Source organism: Phacochoerus africanus, chromosome 14, assembly GCF_016906955.1.
Source record: "Phacochoerus africanus isolate WHEZ1 chromosome 14, ROS_Pafr_v1, whole genome shotgun sequence".
Taxonomy (NCBI): Eukaryota; Metazoa; Chordata; class Mammalia; order Artiodactyla; family Suidae; genus Phacochoerus; species Phacochoerus africanus.
Genome location: NC_062557.1, coordinates 5,370,233 through 5,392,169, shown reverse-complemented (window position 1 = coordinate 5,392,169; position 21,937 = coordinate 5,370,233). Strand labels below are relative to the sequence as shown.

The 21,937-nt window shown below is 52.8% G+C and overlaps 2 protein-coding genes across 5 annotated transcripts; both read left to right on the top strand.

The window, feature by feature from the left end:
• Positions 1-70: 70 nt before the first annotated feature.
• Positions 71-17,485, top strand: TEN1 (TEN1 subunit of CST complex). 3 transcript variants are annotated; one of them, XM_047758895.1, is made up of 4 exons: positions 71-209; positions 5,526-5,659; positions 10,067-10,224; positions 13,289-14,198. In XM_047758895.1, the coding sequence occupies exons 2-4, from the start codon at positions 5,571-5,573 to the stop codon at positions 13,432-13,434; spliced, it is 393 nt and encodes a 130-aa protein (XP_047614851.1). In that variant the 5' UTR covers positions 71-209; positions 5,526-5,570; the 3' UTR covers positions 13,435-14,198. The 3 variants fall into 3 exon arrangements, with proteins under 3 accessions (XP_047614851.1, XP_047614852.1, XP_047614850.1); XM_047758896.1 differs by lacking the exon at positions 13,289-14,198 and adding an exon at positions 17,070-17,485 and having other exon boundaries at positions 81-209; positions 5,563-5,659; XM_047758894.1 differs by having other exon boundaries at positions 81-209; positions 5,563-5,659.
• A 38-nt stretch (positions 17,486-17,523) lies between these two features.
• CDK3 (cyclin dependent kinase 3) lies at positions 17,524-21,714 on the top strand. Of its 2 annotated transcripts, XM_047758893.1 has the most exons (8): positions 17,524-17,586; positions 18,181-18,335; positions 18,642-18,719; positions 18,799-18,919; positions 19,037-19,207; positions 19,293-19,394; positions 19,679-19,882; positions 21,040-21,714. In XM_047758893.1, the coding sequence occupies exons 2-8, from the start codon at positions 18,220-18,222 to the stop codon at positions 21,163-21,165; spliced, it is 918 nt and encodes a 305-aa protein (XP_047614849.1). In that variant the 5' UTR covers positions 17,524-17,586; positions 18,181-18,219; the 3' UTR covers positions 21,166-21,714. The 2 variants fall into 2 exon arrangements, with proteins under 2 accessions (XP_047614849.1, XP_047614846.1); XM_047758890.1 differs by lacking the exon at positions 17,524-17,586 and having other exon boundaries at positions 18,094-18,335.
• The last annotated feature ends 223 nt before the right edge of the window (positions 21,715-21,937 follow it).

The window sequence follows — 21,937 nt, the reverse complement described above, 5'->3', positions numbered from 1 at the left end:
AGTGAGAGCCTCGGGGCGGGTGAGTCCCTGGCTCTCGGCGAGAGGGGCCTCAGAGCGGCCCCTGGGCAAGGGGGATCCCCGGAAGAAGGTCGAGAGACTGCAAAGGGGGCACAAGCCAGGAGCTCTCGGTCACCTAACCCCTCACCCGTCACGTGATCACGCTGGGCGGAAAGAGGCAACGTGAGGCCCCCCCCCAGGCGCCCGGACAGGTTAGCGACGGGCGGGGAAGGGGCGGGGCAACGCGTCGGAGGAGGACTGCGCCTGCGCCTTGGGACCTGCCCGCCCCGCCGCTTCGGGGTCCGTTCGCTAAAGGCCTCCCCAGAAACGCCGGTGGCCGGAACCTCTAGGGCTGCGGGCCGTGCGCCTGTGGGCCTTGCGCAGTTGCTGGGGGAGGTCGTAGGATTCCGCGAAACTATCCAAGGTTGGAGGAAAAAAGAAAAAGACGGGGTCCAAAGTTGCACCGGGGAGAGGCTCCAGCTGACTTTTGTTAAGATAATGGTATCTTTGCTGCCGGAGGCAAGGACTGTGGGGAGCTGGGTGTGGAATTGCAGGTGCTTCCCCCCTCCCCCCGTTTCTGGGTGGGTGTGGACTTGGAGTGAGTCTTAGAACTCTGTGTTCACAGGTCTTGGAATCCAGACTTTTCTGTTTCACAATTATCGTCGTCATCAAAGAACTAGAGGCACACGGTAAAAAAAACAAACTAGTGTAGGAGGATTTGTAATGAAAAGCTCAAGTTGCCTATCCTCAGAAACAGCCATTGTCAACCAGTCGTGGTTTTCATTTTGATCCCTAAAGAATTGCTAAGTAAAATACTTAACATGCTATTGAATGATTTGCTTATTTTAGTTACTTTTTGACTTCATGCCAGGGTGATCAGGTAATGGCACACTACACATCTGTATCTTTCATCTACCTTTGTAACAACATAACTAATGCCCTTTAAAAAAATAAATTAAAATAAATTAAAAACTTTACACTTGCAAGCTGTTCCTTACTGCATCGGTTTTTAGTTTCAGTCCTGACAGTAAGTAAGGTGAGTGAGGCATTCACCTCAGACAAAAGGGAGCACCAAAAAACGAATCAAGATTAGTAGTTAGGAGGTCCCGTCGTGGCGCAGTGGTGAACGAATCCGACTAGGAACCATGAGGTTTCAGGTTCGATCCTTGGCCTCACCTAGCAGGTTAAGGATCCAGCATTGCCATGAGCTGTGGTGTAGGTGACAGACACAGCTCGGATCCCGTGTTGCTGTGGCTCTGGCATAGGCCGGCGGCTACAAGCTCTGATTAGACCCCTGGCCTGGGAACCTCCATATGCAGTGGGTGTGGCCCTAGAAAAAACAAACAAACAAACAAAAAAGCTGGCTCTGTTACTATGTTCTTCTTGGACTCCTTAATTAATTGAAATTGATAAGGAGTTCTCCTTGTACCTCAGCGGTAGCGAACCCAACTACTATCCTTGAGCAGGTGGGTTCCATAGCTGGCCCTTCTCAGTGGGTTAAACCATTTGGCGTTACTGTGAGCTGTGGTGTAGGCTGCAGACACGGCTTGGATCTGGTGTTGCTGTGGCTGTGGTGTAGGCCAGCAGCTGCAGCTCTGATTTGACTCCTAGCCTGGGAACCTCCATGTGCTGCGGGTGTGGCCCTAAAAAGACAGGGGAAAAAAAAAAAAGAGAGAGAGAGAGAAAGAAAGAAATTGATAGGAGGCCAGGCAAGAAATTCAGGCAAGGCTTTACTGGGGTCCTTGCTGCAGCAACACTTTCTTGCAGAAAATGAGCAACCATCTCCCTTGCTCCTTGGGTTGGTGAGCTGGGGTGAGGGTAGTGGTGGCCCACGGGTTGGGCGAGAAGGGTGGCTTAGGTGGTCTGCCCACCCCTTTGGTGGTGCTGTGTACAGAGAGCATGTTTAGCACCTGCTTTTGCTCCCAGCTTTTCAGAAGTGGCAGTTGGGGTTTTGTTTTGTTTTGTATCTCGTTGAGGTGGTGGTGATGGAGAGAAGTGGGCAGATCGATACATATTTTGAGGTAGAGCTGACAAATTGATGACAGGACAGGACGCATCAAAAATGACCCCTGGGGAGTCCCCACTGGGGCTCAGCAGGTTGCGGGTAGTATCCAGGAGGGTGCCAGTTCGATCCCTAGCCTCGATCACTGGGTTAAGGATCCTGCGTTGCTGTGACTGTGGTGTAGGCCGGCAGCTGTAGCTCTGATTAGACCCCTAGCCTGGAACCTCCGTATGCCATCGGTGCAGTCCTAAAAAGACACACCCCCCCCCAACACACACACAGGTTTTTCTTGTTCATACCATGGATTTTTCTCCCAGAAATGGATATTTTTGCCTTGGGGAATGAAAAGGACAAGCCTCGAGGTTCAGGTTTTACCATTACTCAGACTGCTAAGGACGGTATTTGAAATCCAGTTGAGCCACCAGAGAAACCTGTCCTGATAAATCTCGGAAACTTTTTTTTTTCCCTTAGGGCCACACCTGCGGCATATGGAGATTCCCAGGCCAGGGGTTGAATCAGAGCTGCAGCCGCTGGCCTGCACCACAGCCACAGCAACGCCAGATCCTTAACCCACTGAGTGGGGACAGGGATCAAACCTGCATCCTCATGGATGCTAGTCAGATTCATTTCCACTGACCCACAACGGGAACTCTGTCAGAAATTTTCTTGAATGTGCAATAACGTGTAATGATTTATTGAGTCATCTGTGCTGATTTAACAGAGATGTCTTAAACAAACACATGGAAACTTTTGTTTGAAGAGAAAATTGAGGTTAAAGTTTACAAAGAATATGCCCCTGCCAAAGAGTCAATGCTACTGCATGGTGATTTAATTTTTTTTTTTTTTTTGTCTTTTTGCCATTTCTAGGGCCGCTCCTGCGGCATATGGAGGTTCCCAGGCTAGGGGTTGAATCAGAGCTGTAGCCACTGGCCTACACCACAGCCACAGCAATGCCAGATCCGAGCCGCGTCTGCAACCTACACCACAGCTCACAGCAACGCCGGATCCTTAACCCACTGAGCAAGGGCAGGGACCAAATCCGCAACCTCATGGTTCCTAGTCGGATTCGTTAACCACTGCGCCAAGACGGGAACTCCTAAAATTTATTATTATTATTAAAGTATAGTTGATTTACAATGTTTCGTCAAGTTCTGTAGTACAACAGTTTGTTTTTTTGTTGTTGAACTGCATGAGTTGTTTGTATATTTTGGAGATTAGGGCCTTGTCTGTTGCATCGTTGGCAAAGATTTTCTCCCTTTTTTGTGGGTTGTCTTTTTGTTTTTTAATGGTTTCCTCTGCTGTGCAAAAGCTTTTGAGGTTGATTAGGGCCCCCTGGTTTATTTGTGTCTTTATTGTCATTATTCTAGGAGGTGGATCAAACAAGATGTTGCCAGTGGTTCATGTCAAAGAGCCTTCTGCTTTCCAGTTTTCCAATTTTTCCAGCACCGTTTATTGAAGAGGCTGTCTTTCTTCCACTGTATGTTCTGTTCTCCTTTGTCATAGATGAGTTGCCTGTAGGTACTTGGGTTTAGAGCTGGGCTTTCTCTCCTGTTTCATTGGTATATATTTCTGTTTTTGTGCCAGTACCGTATTGTTTTGACGACTGTGGCTTTGTTGTATTGCCTAAAGTCAGGAAGCTTGATTCCTCCATTTTCTTTTTTCATTTTCAATATTGCTTTGGCTATTTGGGGTCTCTTGTGTTTCCATACAAATTTTAAAATATTCAGTTCTAGTTCTGTGAAGAATGTCTTTGGTGATTTGATGGGGGTTGCACTGAATCTGTAGATTGCCTTGGGTAGTATAGTCATTTTGACAATATTGATTCTTCCAATCCAAGAGCATGGTGTGTCTTTCTGTTTGTGTTGTCTTTGGTTTCTTTCGTCAGTGCCTTACAGTTTTCAGAGAACAGGTCTTTTGTTTCTTTAGGTAGGTTTGTTCCTAGGTATTTGTTTTGACGTGATTGTAAATGGGATGGTTTCTCTGATTTCTCTTTCTGATCTTCCATTATTAGTATAAAGAAATGCAGTTGATTTCTGTGTGTTAATTTTATAGCCTGCAACTTTGCCAAGTTCAGTTTTCTGGTTCTGTCTTTAGGGTTTTCTTAGTATCATATCATTTGCAAACAGTGATAGTTTTACTTCTTTTCCAATTTGGATTCCTTTTACTTCTTTTTTTTCTCTGGTTGCTGTGGCTAGATTCATGGTGATTTGTAAAATAAAAATAAATGTAATGACCTAGTTCCTTTTAGCTTAGCTTGTATAACTTGAGAGTAGAAAATTACTTTTAAAAAGATTCTAGGAGTTCCCATCATGGCTTAGTGGTTAACGAATCCGACTAGAAACCATAAGGTTGCGGGTTCGATCCCTAGCCTTGCTCAGTGGGTTAAGGATCCGGTGTTGCTGTGAGCTGTGGTGTAGGTCACAGACATGGCTCGGATCCCGCGTTGATGTGGCTCTGGCATAGGCTGGCAGCTACAGCTCCAATTAGACCCCTAGCCGGGAACCTCCATATGCCACGAGTGTGGCCCCAGAAAAGACCAAAAAAAAAAAAAGAAAGAAAGAAAGAAAGATTCTACAGTTTCAGCATTTTGCTAGATTGGATGGGATTATCCTCATTTTCCAAATCAGGAACCACCGTATTTTTTCTTCTCTTGGCTGTTTTGGGGGTTTTGTTTTTTGCTTCTCTCTCATGCCAGAGATGAACAGGGGGCTGTCTTTCGTGACCAGACAGCTCTGCTCCTGGGTCACAGCAATTAGAGACATCTGTACTTACAGGAAGAGGACTGGGACTTGGCCAGCTGCTTTTGCACTGTGCTGGCCAAACTTGTCCAGGCACAAAATACTGAAATGACTGTGGAACATTGGCCAACAACACAGCCCAGTGACCCTCCTCTTTAGGGGATATGGCAAACAATTGTGCAGGATGTGAATTTATATTAAACCTCTGGACTAAAGCTCTGTCGTCAGATTTCTGCAAGGATCTTACCCAGGATTATATATGTGTGTGTGTGTGTGTGAGAGAGAGAGAGAGAGAGAAGAAAGCCAAGAGCAGTCTGTAGACCTGTGCACTCATACTGGTTTGTCCGCATAATGAAACGACAGCAAGGTATGATGATGGTCTCCTCCAGAGCAGGAGTCGGCACAGGCCAGGCCAGACATCCGTGTCTTTGTAAGCAAAGGCTGAAGGGAATAGAGGCCTCTCCCTCGTGATGTGCTGTCTGAGAGTTTTCCTACTATGATGGCAGAACTGAGACGCTGCGGCAAACATCACACGTCACCGTCTGCCTTTCTGACCCCTGCTTCAGGGGCTCAGGGAGGGAATGGGCCACATAGAAGGGGGAGTGGGAACGGTACATCTCCACGTCGATCTTTTGTGTGTTGCTTTGTTTTTTAAAGTGTGTGAGTGCTTAACCTATCCAAAAAAATCTTTAAAAATTTTAACATACCTCCTCCCGGAACTAGCTTTTTGGACGTTGCTGGTCTCAGGTGTCTGTTAATCTCCACCTTGGGTGGGCTTGGTTTGTCAGAAATCTTCAGAAATCCATCTCAGCTATTTCGTCTCAGGAGCACGGATGCTGCCCCAACCTGGGATCTATTACTTTCCCTGGGAAGTTGGTGCCGGCCTCGTTCCTGATGGGAACACACTGAGAACTTTTGGCAGGTAAGATCGTTTTTTTCCACACGCTGGGAGGATGTTTAAAAAAAAATGAAAACTTTCTTTTTTAAAACAAAATTTTAGGAGTTCCCATTGTGGCGCAATGGAAACAAATCCTACTAGGAACCATGAGGTTGAGGGTTCGATCCCTGGCCTTGCTTAGTGGGTTAAGGATCCGGCGTTGCCGTGAGCTGTGGTGTAGGTCGCAGACGTGGCTCGGATCTGGCATTGCTGTGGTTGTGATGTAGGCCTGGCAGCTGTAGCTCCGACTAGACCCCTAGCCTGGGAACCTCCATATGCCGCAGGTGCGGCCCTAGAAAAAAGTGAAAACTAAAAATGTAAAAAATTATTATTATTTTCATTTTAGAGTTGCACCTGTGGCATATGGAAGCTCTCAGGCTAGATGTCAAATCAGAGCTCCAGCTGGGGCTTATGCCACAGCCATGGCGCATCTGTGACCTGCACACCAGCTTGTGGCAATTCCGGATCCTTAACCCACTGAGCCAAAAGGGGAACTCCTAAAAAATTATTTTTATGTACATATTTGTAATTACTTTCAAAAATGGTTTTAATGGTCTTTTTATATTTTAGATTTATGTTTTATTTTAAAGTATACATTTTCAAAATTATTTTTAAATCGTCTTATAATTTCATTTATAATTTCATCTAATTACGTAAAGAATGCTAAAAAAAAATTAATACATATTCACTGTAAAAAAACTAGGCAATCCGTAAGTGAGCAAAAATCACTTGGAATCCCACTGTCTGGACAACCACCCACTGCTAGCCTTTTGGTGATTACATGCTTTTTCGTGTGTTTCTGTATGTTTATGTGTATATGTGGGTGGGTGGGTGCACACACAACATATGTATATCCATATATACTGTGATAGTCGCATACTGCTGTGGAACAAATCACTCCAAAATTTAGTAGCTTAAAATGACAACAAATGCTTATTTCTTCCTACTAACTGTGGGTCAGGAGTTTGGGAGTGGCTTAGCTGGGGAGGGGTTGAATTGGAGCTGCAGCTGCCTGGCTACCCCACAGCTCACGGCACCTCGAGATCCTTAACCCACTGAGCGAGTCCAGGGATGAAGCTTGCAACCAAGCGGATCCTCATCAGATTCGTTTCTGCCGCGCCGCAGTGGGGACGCCACTCGGACTCACTTTTTAGATTACAGTCAAGACATCAGCCAGGGCTGCCAGCATCTGCAGGCTGGTCTGGACCTGAAGGATCTGCTTCTAGGCGACTCGCAGGTGTGGTAGCGGCGTGTGGCCTGTCGTCACAAAGGCTCCGTGCCTCCCCGTGTAGATTTTCCCATCCGGTTACTTGAGGGTCTAGACACCGTGGCCCCATGGCCTTCCCCAGAGTGACTGATGCGACAGAGACAGCAAAGAGAAAGCCATGCGGTCGACGACCTGCACGGGGAGGTCAGTCCAGGTTCGCGCCAGTCAGGGTCGTGGGGGTCCACACGGGGGTGCAGACACCAGGAGAAGAGGATCGAGGGAGCGCCTGGAAGGCACGTCTGTACATCCGCGGGGCGCTAGTTTAACCTCGATGGGCTCCTCTCATCTCACGCTACGGGACCACTGACGCATCTACCCGGGTGCGCGAGACCTCGTTCCCTGCCGGATGCGTACATCTATATCATCACTGCACATCTTTATTTTTAATTGCTTTTCTTTTTTGGCTGGACGTTCCCAGGCCAGGGACTGAATCTGAGCCACAGCCACGACCTACGTCATAGCTGCGGCAACGCTGGACCCTTAACCTGCTGTGCCATAGCAGGAACTCCTGTATTGTCACTTGGAGTAGATTCATTTTATTTCCTTGCCTAGATGTACTGTAATCAAATCACATCAAAATACCGTGATTGAATCACATTCGATTTACGTAACCAAAAACATACTGCTTGTCAACAGAGAGAGAGACATCGGCGTCATGGAGTGGGGCAAGAATGATCATTTCAACAAGTGGTTCTAGAACTATTACTAGTACCCTTTTCATTCTTTATTTCTTCATTTTTTGGCCACATTGCGCAGCAGCTTGATGTGGGATCTCAGGTCCCAGACCGGGAACTGAACCTGAGGCCACAGCAGTGAAAGCACTGAGTCCTATCCACTAGCCTAGGCTACCAAGGAGCTTCTTATTCCTACTGTTTTTGTGGGGGTAAAAAAACCCCTTGATCCCTACCCCATAGCATACCCCCCAAAAAAATTCAAAGTGGACCATAGATGCATAAGCTAAAACTACAAAATGTTCAAAAGAAAACAGGAGAAAATCTTCACAACATTGAGCTAGACAAAGACGTAGTCACAGAAAGCAAAAACCGTAATAGAAAAATCATGAATAAACTGCATTTCAGTACAATTAAAAGCTTCTCATCAAAAGATACCATTAAGGGAGTGCCTGCTGTGGCCTGTGGTTACGAACCTGACTGCAGGGGCTCAGGTCATAATCAAGGAGTTCCTGCTGTGGCTCACCAGTAACAAACCCAACTAGTATCCATGTGGATGCAGGTTCCATCCCTGGCCTCGTTGAGTGGGTTAAGGATCCGGCGTTGCCGTGAGCTGTGGTGTAGGTTGCAGACACGGCTCGGATCCCACGTTGCTGTAGCTGTGGCTGTGCTGTAGGCCAGCAGCTGTAGCTCCGATTGGACCCCTAGCCTGGGAAGTTCCATATGCCAAGTGTGTAGCCCTAAAAAGACATTAAAAAAAAAAAAGAATCCGATAATAAGACAAGTTAATGTTAAAACGCGTAAAACATTCGAACAGATGCTAAAGAAGATACACAGATGGTAAACGCATGAAGATGTGTCCAGCATCATGCATCATTAGGAAAATGCCAATTAAAACCACAGTGGGAGTTTTCCAGCAGCACAGCAGTTTAAGGATCTGGTGTGGTCACTGCAGCAGCTTGGGTTGCTGCTGTGGCACAGATTTGATCCCTGGCCTGGGAAGGTCCACATGCCTCGGGTGTGGACCAAAAAACCCCAAAACAAAACTCCCCATGATACAGAATTTCACATCCAGTAGAGTGGCTAAAATTCAAGAGACCAATCCTATCAAATGCTGACAAGGAAGTGGAAGACTCGTAAGCCTTGTACATGGCTCGGGGGAAGGGTGGCATAGCGTCTTTGAAAATCGGTTTGGCCGTTTCCTTTAAACAGGTTGACCAGATGACCCAGAAATCCTACTTGGGTCTTTCCCCAAGAGAAGTGAAAACATATATCAGCTCAAAGGCTTCTATGCAAAACCATATACCAGTTTCTTCGTAATACCCAACTGGTAGCAAACCAGGGGAATGGATAATGATAATTCATTTATCCACTCAGCAGAGTGCTGCTGAGCAAGGAAAAGAAACAAACTACTGATTTACCTGGCGGCATAAATGAGTCTCAAAAGCATTATGCTGCGTGAAGGAAGCTACACAGAGAAGCATACAAGCTTGAGTAGGCAGACTCATCACTGGAGACCAAGAGCAGATCAGAAGTTGCCTGGGGTGGGAGATGGGGAGAGTGGGTTCAGAGGAGCACAGGGGAACTTTTGGGGGGGGTGGTGAGACAGCACCTACTTTGGTTTGGTTTGGTTTTTGCTTTTGAGGGCCGCACCTGCGGCATATGGAGGGTCCCAGGCTAGGGGTCGAATTGAAGCTGTAGTTGCTGGCCACAACCACAGCCACCGCCACACCAGATCTGAGCCACATCTTTGACCCACACCAGAGCTCATGGCAATGCTGGATTCTTAACCCACTGAGTGAGGCCAGGGATTGAACCTGCGTCCTCATGGATCCTAGTCGGGTTCGTTACCAGAGCCATGACAGGAATCCTGACAGTATCTACTTTTGTCGCCACTCATTGAACAAGTGCCTTTGAATGCCTGTAATTTATTCCTCAGTCACATAGATTGAAACCATGTTTCCTGTTGCTGCCGTTTTAATGTCTCTGGTCCAAGTGAGACTGAACATTTTCCTCTGGATGTTTTTGGCCTTAGAACCTTTTTTTTTTTTTTGCTTTTTAGGGCCACTTTTGTGGCATATGGAGGTTTCCGGGCAAGGGGTCTAATCGGAGCTAAGCTACCAGCCACAGCCACAGCCACAGCAATGCCAGATCCTTAACCCATTGAGCAAGGCCAGGGATCGAACCTGCAACCTCATGGTTCCTAGTCGGATTTGTTTCTGCTGCGCCACGACGGGAACGCCCTCAGAACCTTTTGAGCTTTGTGGTGGTTCTGTCCATGGATAGAAATGATTGTGCTGGAGCTCCCTGGTGGCTCTGTGGCTTAAGGACTCAGCACTGTCACTGCTGTAGCTCGGGTTCTGTCCCTTGCCTGGGAACCTCTGCATACCATGGGCCTGCCCCCCCCCCAACAAAAAAATGAAGAGAAATGATCATGCTTACCTTGACCTCCAGGTTGTGCAGCTACGACCTGACCCAGTCCCGAGTGACCCTGATGGCTCAGCACAGGTCTGACCAGCACCGGATTCTCGTCTGTACCAAGTTGGTGGAACCGTTCCAAGCCCAGGTCGGCTCCCTCTACACTGTGCTGGGGGAGCTGGAGCGCCAGGAGGGTAAGTGGTGGCCTCATGCACCCCTTTTTACTCTGGGGCCTGACTGGGGTAGTGTTTTGGGTGCCTGGGCCTGGCTTCTGGCCCAACAGGAGTCCCTCCTCGGGGTTCAGATTCTTCCAAATCTTCCCAATGAGTTCAGGGGCTCATAGCAACCAGAAGTGATTGTGCTCATGGTGGACCTGCCATAGGGAAGTGGGAGAAAACCAACTATTAATTTCTTTTCTTTCTTTTTTTTTGTCTTTTTGCCTTTTCTAGGGCCACCCCCATGGCATATGGAGGTTCCCACCCCCATGGCATAGGGGTCCAATCGGAGCTGTAGCTGCCAGCCTACGCCAGAGCCACAGCAACGCGGGATCCGAGCCTCGTCTGCAACCTACACCACAGCTCACGGCAACGCCGGATCGTTAACCCACTGAGCAAGGGCAGGGATCGAACCCGCAACCTCATGGTTCCTAGTCGGATTCGTTAACCACTGCGCCACAACGGGAACTCCACCAGCTTATTTTCTAACAGTTGCAGGAGTTGTTTTTAACTGGGATGAAATACACTTGAACAAGAAGTAATTAAATCGGGCTGATTTTAATTACATTTCATTTAATAGAAGTTAACCTTTATTCGGGCTAACACCTTTGAGCTCAGAGTCCCTGCCCTCATAATTGATTTGAGAGGAGTTGCAGAGGGAGGGCTGGAAGTGCGCCCAAAGGCCCTTAAATAAATTATTTACTCTGCACCGCAGCCCAAACCACCTGCAGCTCCCCTCTGCCCTCCTGGCCCGGACAGTGTCCTGGCAGCTCTTGGACGCTGACTGCCCGGGATCTGGAACTCAAAGACCCGATGGCAAATACAGAGAGGGCTTGAAAGGTATAAATTCAACCCACACGATTTTTTAAAATTCAATGCCTTCAAATCAAGCATGCCCAGAAGGAGAACGGCAGTACCCAGGAGCCCGCCTGTACCCGGCCCCGGGACTTGGCAGCGATCCACATCCCTCTCTTCTGTGACGTCACTGCCCCCATCCTCCGCCCTGTTTTGCGGGTGTGTTTCAGGGCACGTCTGACCTCATCTCCCGAGCCTGTAAATTCCCCAGCGTGTGTCTCTAACTGATGCCTGTTCCTTGCGTATCCTAACACGTGCCCCGTCATGTCCGTTCCCCTCCTCCACCCCAAACGGCTTTTTACAGTTTGGGTTCATTTAAAAGCAGGAGGCAGGAGTTCCCGTCATCGTGGTGCATTGGAAACAGATCCGACTAGGAACCATGAGGCGGCAGGTTTGATCCCTGGCCTCGCTCAGTGGGTGAAGGATCCAGCGTTGCCGTGAGCTGTGAGGCAGGTTGCAGATGTAGCTTAGAGCTGGTGTGGCTGTGGCTGTGGTGTAGGCCGGCGGCTGTAACTCCTATTCAACCTCGGGAACTTCCATGTGCCTCGGGAGCAGCCCTAAAAAAAATCAATCAATAAATACATGAATAAAAGCAGGAGGCCGAGTCTGTACATTGCCTTTGGGTCATACACAGTCTCTACAATGGTTCTGTCTTCTTTCTTTTTCTCATTTTGGCTGCACCCACAGCATTTGGAAGTTCCCGGGCCAGGGATTGAACCTGCGCCACAGCAGTGACAACACTGGCTCCTCCACCTGCTTTGCCACCGTGGAACTCCCATTTTTTTTTTTCTTTTAAATGCCATTTATTGGAAAACTGTGATCTGGAATTAGCTGATTGCTTCCTCCGGATGCATTAAACCTGCTCCTTCTGCCCTCGAGAGTCTCTCCTGCCTTTTTCTGAGTGGATTGTATTCCAGGGAAACCAAAAGCTCGGACGAGGGAAAGTTCTTTAGAGAAGAATCTCAGTAAATACACGCAGGAGAAATCATTAAATTCTAAAGTCACCACTTTAAAAGCCCTAAGGACATCATACATCCAGCCACATCCATCAATCACCAGCTGATAAAATCATTTGGTGAAGCTGGCTGGCATCGGGCCTGTCCGATCAATCCAACATTTCAAAAAGCAGAGCGATAATCAGGTGCCTCTGGCGTGAGGCACCCGAAGAGCACAGAGGGTTCCACTCTGAAGTATTCTTGCCAAAAACAAAAAACAAAACAAAACCTTGGTGATCAAGCCTCAGCCCCGGCCGCGTTCTTCCCAGGCCCTGGCGAGTTCACCACTTCTCACTGTTTTCATCTCAGCCTGTAACTTTTTTCTCTGTTCAATTTTTCCGCTCCGTTCCTAATTTCTGAGGACCACATGCCCATCATTCGTGACTGACACAAGGCAAGAGCGCCGCTGGCGAGGAGGGGCGGGCGGGGGGTGGTGCGAACTTTAAGCTCCAGCTGGGGGCGGCGTGTCGGGCCCCTGGCTAGGTCTTAAGTCCTGTGGTGACGCAGGCCCAGATCTCGCCCCATGGCAAGGTTGGCAGTTCTGACAGTGGACAAAAGGCCACTTCAAATCGTCTCTCTGGCGTTTCTGCCCACAAAGCAAAGAAACGCCAGCCCTACGCCGCCGACTGACTGGCTTCCAGTCCGGGGATTAACGGGTGGGGCACAGCCTCTCCCCAGCTCTGCTGCCGGGGGGGCGCGTGAAGTCCCAGGCTGAAGGTTCCTTGCCTGCAGCGGGAGGCTGCCCCAGAGCTCCGCTCTCCATAAATCCCACCTGTTCTGCTTTTCGTCCCCCTGACCACTGGGTCCTGTTGTGTCTTCTCGAACCTTTGCTCCTCTGTCTTAAAGCCCCTTCTGATGCTCTAGCCTCCTCTGGGCCTTGCAATGAAACCTGCCCCCCGCTGCCCCCCACCAGGAGCCTCAAGCACATCAGAGAACCTGAGGTGGGGCCATAATCCTACGGGTCCCGCGGGTTTGTCGCCGCACACAACGCCCACCTCTGCCCCACTGCTCCCAGTTCTGCCAACGCCCACCTCTGCCCCACTGCCGCCTCCCACAGGCCCAGAACGGCCCCGCCTCTGCCGCTTGAAACTAGGCGGCTCCATCTTCGGTGTCTTTCTGCCCTCTGCTGTGTCACCCAGCGGGACCTAAAGACTTTGACCTGCCGGGTTTTTCCCCCCTTCTCCCCTCTCCAGCTGGACCTCGCTGTCGTGTCAACCACTTTCCTGGCAGAAGTTCCAAGCCCTCGCCATCCAACACTCCTCGCGGGCTAAACCTGCACCCTTTCCGGTCCCACCCAGCTGTGGATGGAGAAAGGCCCCAAAGCTCCGGGGCTTCCTAGCACAAAAGCTGCAAGCTCTCATCTCTCCTCGGGGCCCTCCAGGCTTGCCTAGAACTCCTACCCCAGGTCTGGCCAGTCCCCTCTCCCCCGTCTGCAACAGAGCTGTTTCAGACGTGCACCTGTCACACACCTGTCACGCGGGGTGTTCACAGTCACCCCCTCCCTCCTACACCCCGGGTAAAACTGAGGCCAGAGCAGCCGTCTCTCCTGGAAAATGCATCCTCACCCCCAGTCCTCCTTTGCTGCGGGCTGGGAGGGAAGAGGGTCCCTCCTGCCTGAGGCACAGCCCCTGTGCTGCACCACGTGTGGCCGGTCGCCCTCCCGCAGGGACTTTGCTGTCTCCGCTGAATCCTTAACCTTTATATGCAGGGAGGGAAGTTACCCCTGGTTCTCGCCTCCCAGCATATAAAGCGCTCAAGCCTCTTCTAAGGTAAAACAGGAGCAGCAAAAATAATGTCAACCCCAGCTCTGGATCCCTGCCCAGGGAGGAGCCTCCTCTCACAAACTCGCCGAAAGACGGTCCGGGCCCCATATCACCCCTTCCTTACCTCCGGCTCACACCTCGACCCACTGCATTCTGGCTGCTTTTGTATCAGCTCCTCCTCCTTTGCTGCAGCTTCTTGATCTAGCCTTGCAGGTGCAAAGGCTCGTTCGTACAGTCCTTTCTCTCTCCCCTGAAGTGCTCTTCAAATGCTGTTCTCTTAGTCCTTTTACACAGACTTTTTTCTCTCTCTCTCTTTTTTTTTCCGTCTTCTTAGAGCCGTACCTGCGGCATACAGAGGTTCCCAGGCTAGGGGTCCAATCGGAGCTACAGCTGCCGGCCTACACCACAGCCACAGCAATGTGGGATCTGAGCCATGTCTGCGACCTACAACCACAGCTCACAGCAACACTGGATCCTTAACTCACTGAGCGAGGCCAGGGATCGAACCCACGTCCTCATGCATACTAGTCAGGTGCCCACCACAGGAACTCCTACAGAGACCTTTCAAAGACGGACTAAGGGATTCGCCTGGTTTGCCCCTGTGATAATCCTATTTCTAAAGCTCATTTCCATGTAAATAACTTTTCTGCGTTCATGGGGGGGAAAATCACACCTCCTATCTCCAGCTCAGAGGAAAGAGCTGATAGGCAACACTGTAAGGAGAGTTCTATACAATTAAGTCCAATAACTAAGAAAATCTTCATACAGGAAGTTTGGAAACATGTGACCTGTGCTCCTACTTTGAGATTTTTGGGGGGCCGGGGGGCACACCTGTGGCACATGGAGGTTCCTGGGCCAGGATTTGAATCTGAGCCACAGCCACGGCAACGCTGAGTCATTAAGCCACTGCACCTGGCCGGGGACCAAACAGGGCGCCTCAGCAACCTGGGTCCGATCTTTAACCCGCTGTGCCAGAGCAGGAACGCCCCTATGTTGAGATTTTTAAATGGTTAACTAGAGCACTTTGATTTTCGTCCTTGCTCTCCGTGTTGTCCTAAACCCAGGCGGATGCTCTGTGCAAACTATTTACGGCCACGTGTGTCGCAAGCAAAGGTCTCGGCTGGCGTTCTCTGGTGGCTCAGCAGGTTAAGGATCTGGCATTGTCACACTTGTGTCTCTGGTTACTGCTGTGAGGCAGGTTTGATCCCTGGCCCAGGAACTGCTGTATGCCACGGGGCACAGCCCAAAAGAAGAGAAAAAGAAAGAGGTCTAGGCATTTCAGCGCCAAGTGAAGTTTAGGCAGATACCCTGTTTGTTGATGGTCCGTATAGATAATCTAGGTATTATTTTTTGTCTTCTGTGGGGTTTTTTTTGCTCTCTCTCTCTCTTTCTCTTTTTTAGGGCTGAATCCATGGCATATGGAAGTTCCCAGGCTATGGGTTGAATCGGAGCCATTGCTGCTGGCCTACACCACAGCCACAGTCACACCAGATCTGAGCTGCATCTGCGACCTACAGCACTACTCACCGCAACGCCGGATCCTGAACCCACTGAGCGAGGCCAGGGATCAAACCCGCAACCTCATGGTTCCTAGTTGGATTCGTTTCTGCTGCGCCACAACAGAAGGGAGGCTTGGATCAGAGTGAGCTTCTATCTCACAAGGGCATCAAAAGAAAATAGAACATTGAGTCTACTCATTGGCGTACCCAGAGAGCCAAACCCAAAATAACAACCTATTAGGACAAAACCACAGAAGTCTTTCCTGTTTGGTGTCACCTGATCTTTGATAAGCTTTCCATCAGGTCACCACAGCATGTTAGAAGCGCCCCCAGCCCCCTGTTTAGGGCAGAATGACTTGCCCCTGTAAGGTGAGGCTCTCCCCTTGGATGGATTGCATGTGGGGTACTCTTTGCCCTAATTTCTTTCTTTCTTTCTTTCTTTCTTTCTTTCTTTCTTTCTTTCTTTCTTTCTTTCTTTCTTTCTTTCTTTCTTCCTTCCTTCCTTCCTTCCTTCCTTCCTTCCTTCCTTCCTTCCTTCCTTCCTTCCTTTCTTTTCTTTCTTCGCCATCCTGTGGTATATGGAGTTCTTGGGCCAGAGATCGGATCTGAGCTGCAGTTGCGGCAATGCCCAATCTTTAACCCACTGTGCTGGGCCAGGGATTGAACCTGCGTCCCAGGGTTCCCAAGAGGCTGCCAATTCCATTGCACCACAGTGGGAACAACTGCTCCAACTTCTTTTCTTTTTTCTTTCTTTCTTTTTTTTTTTTTTTCTGTCTTTTTAGGGCTTTACCAGCAGCATGTGGGAAGTTCCCAGGCTAGGGGTTCAGTCGTAGCTGCACCCACTGGCTACGCCAGAGCCATGGCAATGCAGGGTCCAAGCTGCATCTGCGACCTACACCACAGCTCACGGCAACGCCGGATCTTAACCCACTGAGCGAGGCCAGGGATTGAAACTGCGTCCTCATGGTTCCTAGTCAGATTCATTTCCGCTGCACCACGACGGGAACTCCCTACCCCAAATTTTAATGCCAGTGTGCCCTGGGATTCCAAGGGGACCTTCCCTTGGTGCAGATGGAGAACTAGGCTGGTGGTTGAGACCTCTCCTCAGCTCTGGGCATTTGGGACCTCCAGAGAAGCTGGCAGGAGTGAAGATGACAACAGAGAGAAGCAGAGGGTCCACCTTTCTGAGCCTCCTCCCTGGAGAAGTGGAATTTCCAAGCTCCTCTCTAAGTTCCAGGCATGTGCCTGCAGAGTATGGTGGGCCTGCAGTTCTGAGGCCGAGGCAGGCCAATTTACCGACATCCCTTGGAGTTCCCGTCGTGGCGCAGTGGTTAACGAATCCGACTAGGAACCATGAGGTTGCGGGTTCAATCCCTGGCCTTGCTCAGGGGATTAAAGATCCAGCGTTGCCGTGAGCTGTGGTGTAGGTCGCAGACGCAGCTCGGGTCCCGCGTTGCTGGGGCTCTGGTGTAGGCCGGTGGCTGCAGCTCCGATTAGACCCTTAGCCTGGGAACCTCCATGTGCTGTGGGAGCGGCCCAAGACAAGGCAAAAAGACAAAACCAAAACCAAACCAACATCCCTTAATCCATCTTTCATACCTGCGCAGTCAGACTCAGGACGGGGAACCAGTCGAGGAGAAATGGCTGGAATGCCTCTGCAGAGTGTGTGCCGACACGGCGGGTACCTGGCTTCTGTTGTCTGTGTTTTTCAGGTGGAGCCTCCGTGGTGAAGGCCCGGGTGCTGACTTGCGTGGAAGGAATGAATCTACCTCTGTTAGAACAAGCCATCCGGGAGCAGAGGCTGTACCTGCAAGAGAGGGACAGAGGCCAGTAGGGGAAAAAAAAAAAAGTGGGGGGCAGCTCCTGGCAAGACTGCCATCCGGCTGCGCCAAAGCTGCTGCGGAGAAGATGCAGAAGCTTCCCTGGAGAGACGACCTTTTCTGGGGCCGGAGAGAAGAGAGGCGGGGTTGCTAATCGGAACTGTCCCAGAGCCTGGGGTGTGAGGCTCTGAAGCCTGACCACACCCCAATTGCAGAAGGCTGGGCTCTGGGGTGCCGGGGGCTGGGCTTCCTGTGCTGTCCTGGAGGCTTCCAGAAGGTCCTTGTGAATAAAGCCTGGTGGTGGCCGAGCCGTGTGTGCACGTGGTGCAGCGCCAGCAGGGGCCAGGAGGGGGAGCCTCGGAGCCGGCCGCCTGCCCCGCAGTGAGGCTGCAGGAGCGCAGGGTTTCTGGTGAATTCTGGGCTGGGCGCCTGAGGGGAGGGACCTGGGGGGGGGTGCCAGGGCCCAGGTGGGGGTCCCAGGACGCCGGGGGGCTGCTCCTGCCAAGGTTCTACCTTCCCAGGAGGCTGAGAGTCCTCCAAACAGGCCGGGCCCAGCTGCTCACCCTGGCCGTGCGGCCTAGGGCCGGACTGTGGCTTCAGAAGCTCTTCCTGACCCCTGACCTCTGCCCCAAGCTGACCCCGGCCCACCTGGGCGGCCCCTCTGGGCAACCTTCCGCTTCCGCAGGCTCAGGCCTGGCCAGGCAGCGCCCGGGGCCGGGGCCGGGAGGTTTGGGCCCGCTCGCACTCCGTAGCCGGCTCGGGGCAGCTGCCTCCTGGGGCCTGGGGGTTCCTGTCCTGCCGGGGCTGGACCAGGGGCGGCCTCGCTCCAAGCCAGGATCCCAGGGATGGGCTGGGGTCGGGGTGGGCACCGGGCCGGGGCCAGGGCGGCCTGGCAGGCAGAGCAGGGTGAGCCCTGGGGGCCACAGGCCGCAGCATGGGGGGCCCTGGGCAGGGGGGCCGTGGAGGCTGGAGAGGCAGTGGGGTGCTGGGCGTGGGGGCGAAGGCCCCAGGCGCCGTCTGTTTCCAGGGCAGCTCTGCGGCCATGGACGTGTTCCAGAAGGTAGAGAAGATTGGTGAGGGCACCTATGGGGTGGTGTACAAGGCCAAGAACAAGGAGACGGGGCAGCTTGTGGCCCTCAAGAAGATCAGGCTGGATCTGTGAGTGCTGGGACGGCCGCCGAGACCCCCTCGTCGGGGGGTGACCCTCAGCCCCAGGAGCTCCCCCTGCCTGTCCCTCACTTCAGGGTTTTATGTTCAACTCCCGGTTACAAGGGGGGCGGCTACCGAGGTACAGCCCTTGCACATTGGGCCCCTGGGGATGACGAGCAAGTGGCCAGGAGCACAGCGCCCTGTGGCCGGGGTTGGGCTATCCTTAGGGAATAGGGGACACAGGTGACACCCCCTCTGGGACAGAGGCACCCTTCTCTGCTCTGGCCCCCACTACGGTGCCCTCCTCTCCTCCAGGGAGACCGAAGGGGTCCCGAGCACCGCCATCAGAGAGATCTCCCTGCTCAAAGAGCTTAAGCACCCCAACATCGTCAGGTGCGGCGGGGAAGGAGTGGGAAGGGGGCCTGTCCCCGCCCGGCTGGGAGCCACGCGCTGACGGGCGTCCCCCGGCCAGGCTGCTGGACGTGGTGCACAGCGAGAAGAAGCTTTACCTGGTGTTTGAGTTCCTCAGCCAGGACCTGAAGAAGTACATGGACGCCACCCCGGCCTCCGAGCTCCCTCTGCACTTGGTCAAGGTACCCCGGGTGGGAGGTCGGGGGGAAGACCAGCCAGGCCCCGCTCAGCCAGCCCTGCGTCCGCTCAGCCAGCCCTGCGTCCGCTCAGCCAGCTCTTTCTCACGCCCGCTGTTCCAGAGCTACCTCTTCCAGCTGCTGCAGGGGGTGAACTTCTGCCACTCGCATCGGGTCATCCACCGAGACCTGAAGCCCCAGAATCTGCTCATCAATGAGTTGGGGGCCATCAAGCTGGCTGACTTCGGGCTGGCCCGAGCCTTCGGGGTGCCCCTACGCACCTACACCCATGAGGTACCGCGGGACAGGGTCTGGAGAAGGTGGATGTCGCCAGGGCCCTCGGCCACCCTGACTGGTGGCGGTTTTCTTGCCCCTGCAGGTGGTGACCCTTTGGTATCGGGCCCCCGAGATCCTCCTGGGCTGCAAGTTCTACTCGACGGCTGTGGATGTCTGGAGCATTGGCTGCATCTTTGCGGAGATGGTAGGGAGAGGGACAAACATGGCCACAGAGAGGCCACAGGCAGGGTCCTCCCAGGGCGGGGGGTGGGGGGGCTCTGAGTCTCCCATTAGAGGAGACTTAACGGGTGTTTGGGACTGGCGGAAGGTCTGAGGCAGCAGGCCTTTTTCCTGAGAAGGCCAGGACTCGGGGCCCAGCCCTGGGAAAGAGAGTCTTGAAGGCACCCCCCCAGGTCAGGCCTCTTTCCTGGTCCTGGACCCTGTATGACAAGCAAAGAGACCCCACGCCTTCTCCCTCCCCCGTCCCAGGTGACCCGCAGAGCCCTGTTTCCTGGCGACTCTGAGATTGATCAGCTCTTTCGTATCTTTCGGACCCTGGGGACACCCAGTGAAGCCATGTGGCCGGGAGTCACCCAGCTGCCTGACTATAAGGGCAGCTTCCCCAAGTGGACCAGGAAGGGGCTGGAGGAGATCGTGCCCAGCCTGGAGCCAGAGGGCAGGGACCTGCTCACGGTAGGTCCAGGGAGACGGCAGAGGGCAAGTAAGGCCTCCGAGCGCCAGCTGCTGCTAACGTGTCCCCTCGTCACCCAGCCGCTTATGTAACCTGGGCTCCTTCTGAGTCCACGCTGGTCTCTTTTCTGACCCCTGCACACGGCTGGCTCGTCCCCACGCAGGCAGCCTGTTCCACGTGCAGGCCTCTCCCAGGATAAGCGCCCTGTTCATCTTCCCCTTTAGAACTGCCCCCCTTCTAGCTAGCCTTGCTTTTATGCTGTGCCACGTGCCCTTTGTCGTGTTGCCTTGTGTTTTGGTAATTTTTTTCCTTGGGGACACTCTCACCCCGTGTAAGCTGGAAGCGTTCCCAGGCAGGGCCCACACCTCCCCCGTCCTGGGCATCCCCACAGGACCTTCCACGGCGGTTACTCTTCACATGAGGCTGCTCCCCGCTGCCTAGGCCCCGGCCGCAGGCCTCACCCACCCCTCCTGTGGCACCATCCTGACCCCTTGGGCTGGCCCAGGCCAGGCTGCCCAGGGGGCCTCGAGCAGAACCGTCCCTTCTTTTCCCCAAAGACTCAGCATGTGTCTCTCAGCATGTGTCCTTGGGTCAGAGGAAGGCGGGGCAGCCAGGTCAAGTTCAGGCTATGTGCCCAGCTTTCCAGAGGGCTGTGTTTGGCTCCCCGTCCAGGGCCAGCAGGACCGCCTGGACTTCCAGCCAAGGCTCTCAGCTCCCACCCTGGCGGCTCCAAGGCACGAGGCCCTTCCACAGCCTGGCCGGGTTTAGGGATTTTGAGTTTCTATCTTGCCCTCAAGTATGCTCCCCAGGCAGGTCTGGCCCCTCTTCCAGATGCCTAGAGAGAAGTCTGTCTCAACTAGACTTAGGTGAGAGCCTGGGAACCTCTGTCAGGAAGGGGAGAGACTGACGCGGCCTTGGGGACCTGTAGGAGAAGCAGGTGACTTGGCAGGGCTGGACTAGGACAGAGTCTTTGTCCCCAGATTCCAGGAGTGTCCAGCACTGGCTCTCGAGCTGGGAGGTAGTGGCTTCGGTCAGTTCCGGGCTTGAAGGCAGCTGCTCTGGGGCTTGGGGCCCTCCAGCTGGACCCTGGGCGGGCCATTCCTCTCCCGTCTGGTCACCCCCAGACCCCATCTCTTGCCTCCTCCTCCTTCCTGTGCAGCAACTCCTGCAGTACGACCCCAGCCGGCGGATCTCGGCCAAGGCCGCCCTTGCCCACCCGTACTTCTCGTCCACCGAGAGCTCCCCGGCCCCCCACCAGTGTGCGCTGGAGCGTTTCTGCCGCTGAGAGTGTGTGAGGCCCGCCGCCTCTGAGGCTCTCTCCGGCTGCTGCCCCCCGGCCTCCCCACTCACTTGCCAAGAAAGAGGCCACATCTGGGGAGAGAGCAGAGTGGCATCAGCTGCCAGAGGGCTGAGTTTGGGTTAGTCCTGCCAGCAGGTTGGCGTGTTCCTGTGTTGTTTGTTGGGTTCATTGGTGCCGTTTCGAGATAGGGGCACAGAAGCCCCAAGCACGAGGGAGGGGGTGCATTAGAGGCGGGGTCCCCTGGCACCAGAACAGCAGGTGCCGAGGAGAGCGGGAAGCCTGCCCGGACCCCGAGGGCAGGGGGTCCCCCCGGCTGGTCTTTTTGGATTTAAAGTGTTTTAGGGAAGAGTTGAGTTCCAGTTAAGCGTCCCCAAGTTAAACAGGAAGCGGAGCGAGGAAGACAGGCAGCGCCCAACCCCAGAGGTCGGGCATGTGGCTGTTCGAAGGGGTGTTTTCACCTAGGATGTGCTTGGGTTTGTCTGTCTCTGGCTTTAAGAGCAGAAAATAAAAGCGACGCATTCCTTTAAAAACTAAGGAGAGAGAGGTGCATTCCTGAGCGTTCCAATGTTTTTCTGCTGGGGTGGCGGGGGAGGCGGGGAGTGGGGGGGTGGGGAGGGTTGGGAACCAGGCACTTGCTGACATGGGGGAGGTTGACAGAGGGCTGGAGACCGTCCTGGCCTGAACCGAGTGGCCCTGAGCCGGATTCTCCATGACCTCCCCACGCCGGATCCCTCCCAGAGTCAAAGGAGCCACCCCG

Bases quoted from the DNA above. Each gene is read 5' to 3' on its own strand.
- TEN1 (XM_047758895.1), top strand. From the start codon at position 5,571: ATGCTGCCCCAACCTGGGATCTATTACTTTCCCTGGGAAGTTGGTGCC. The intron at 5,660-10,066 runs GTAAGATCGTTT...CTTGACCTCCAG, and splicing joins ACACTGAGAACTTTTGGCAG to GTTGTGCAGCTACGACCTGA. The intron at 10,225-13,288 runs GTAAGTGGTGGC...TCCCCTCTCCAG, and splicing joins GGAGCTGGAGCGCCAGGAGG to CTGGACCTCGCTGTCGTGTC.
- CDK3 (XM_047758890.1), top strand. From the start codon at position 18,112: ATGGGGGGCCCTGGGCAGGGGGGCCGTGGAGGCTGGAGAGGCAGTGGG. The intron at 18,720-18,798 runs GTGCGGCGGGGA...TCCCCCGGCCAG, and splicing joins AAGCACCCCAACATCGTCAG to GCTGCTGGACGTGGTGCACA. The intron at 18,920-19,036 runs GTACCCCGGGTG...CCGCTGTTCCAG, and splicing joins TCCCTCTGCACTTGGTCAAG to AGCTACCTCTTCCAGCTGCT.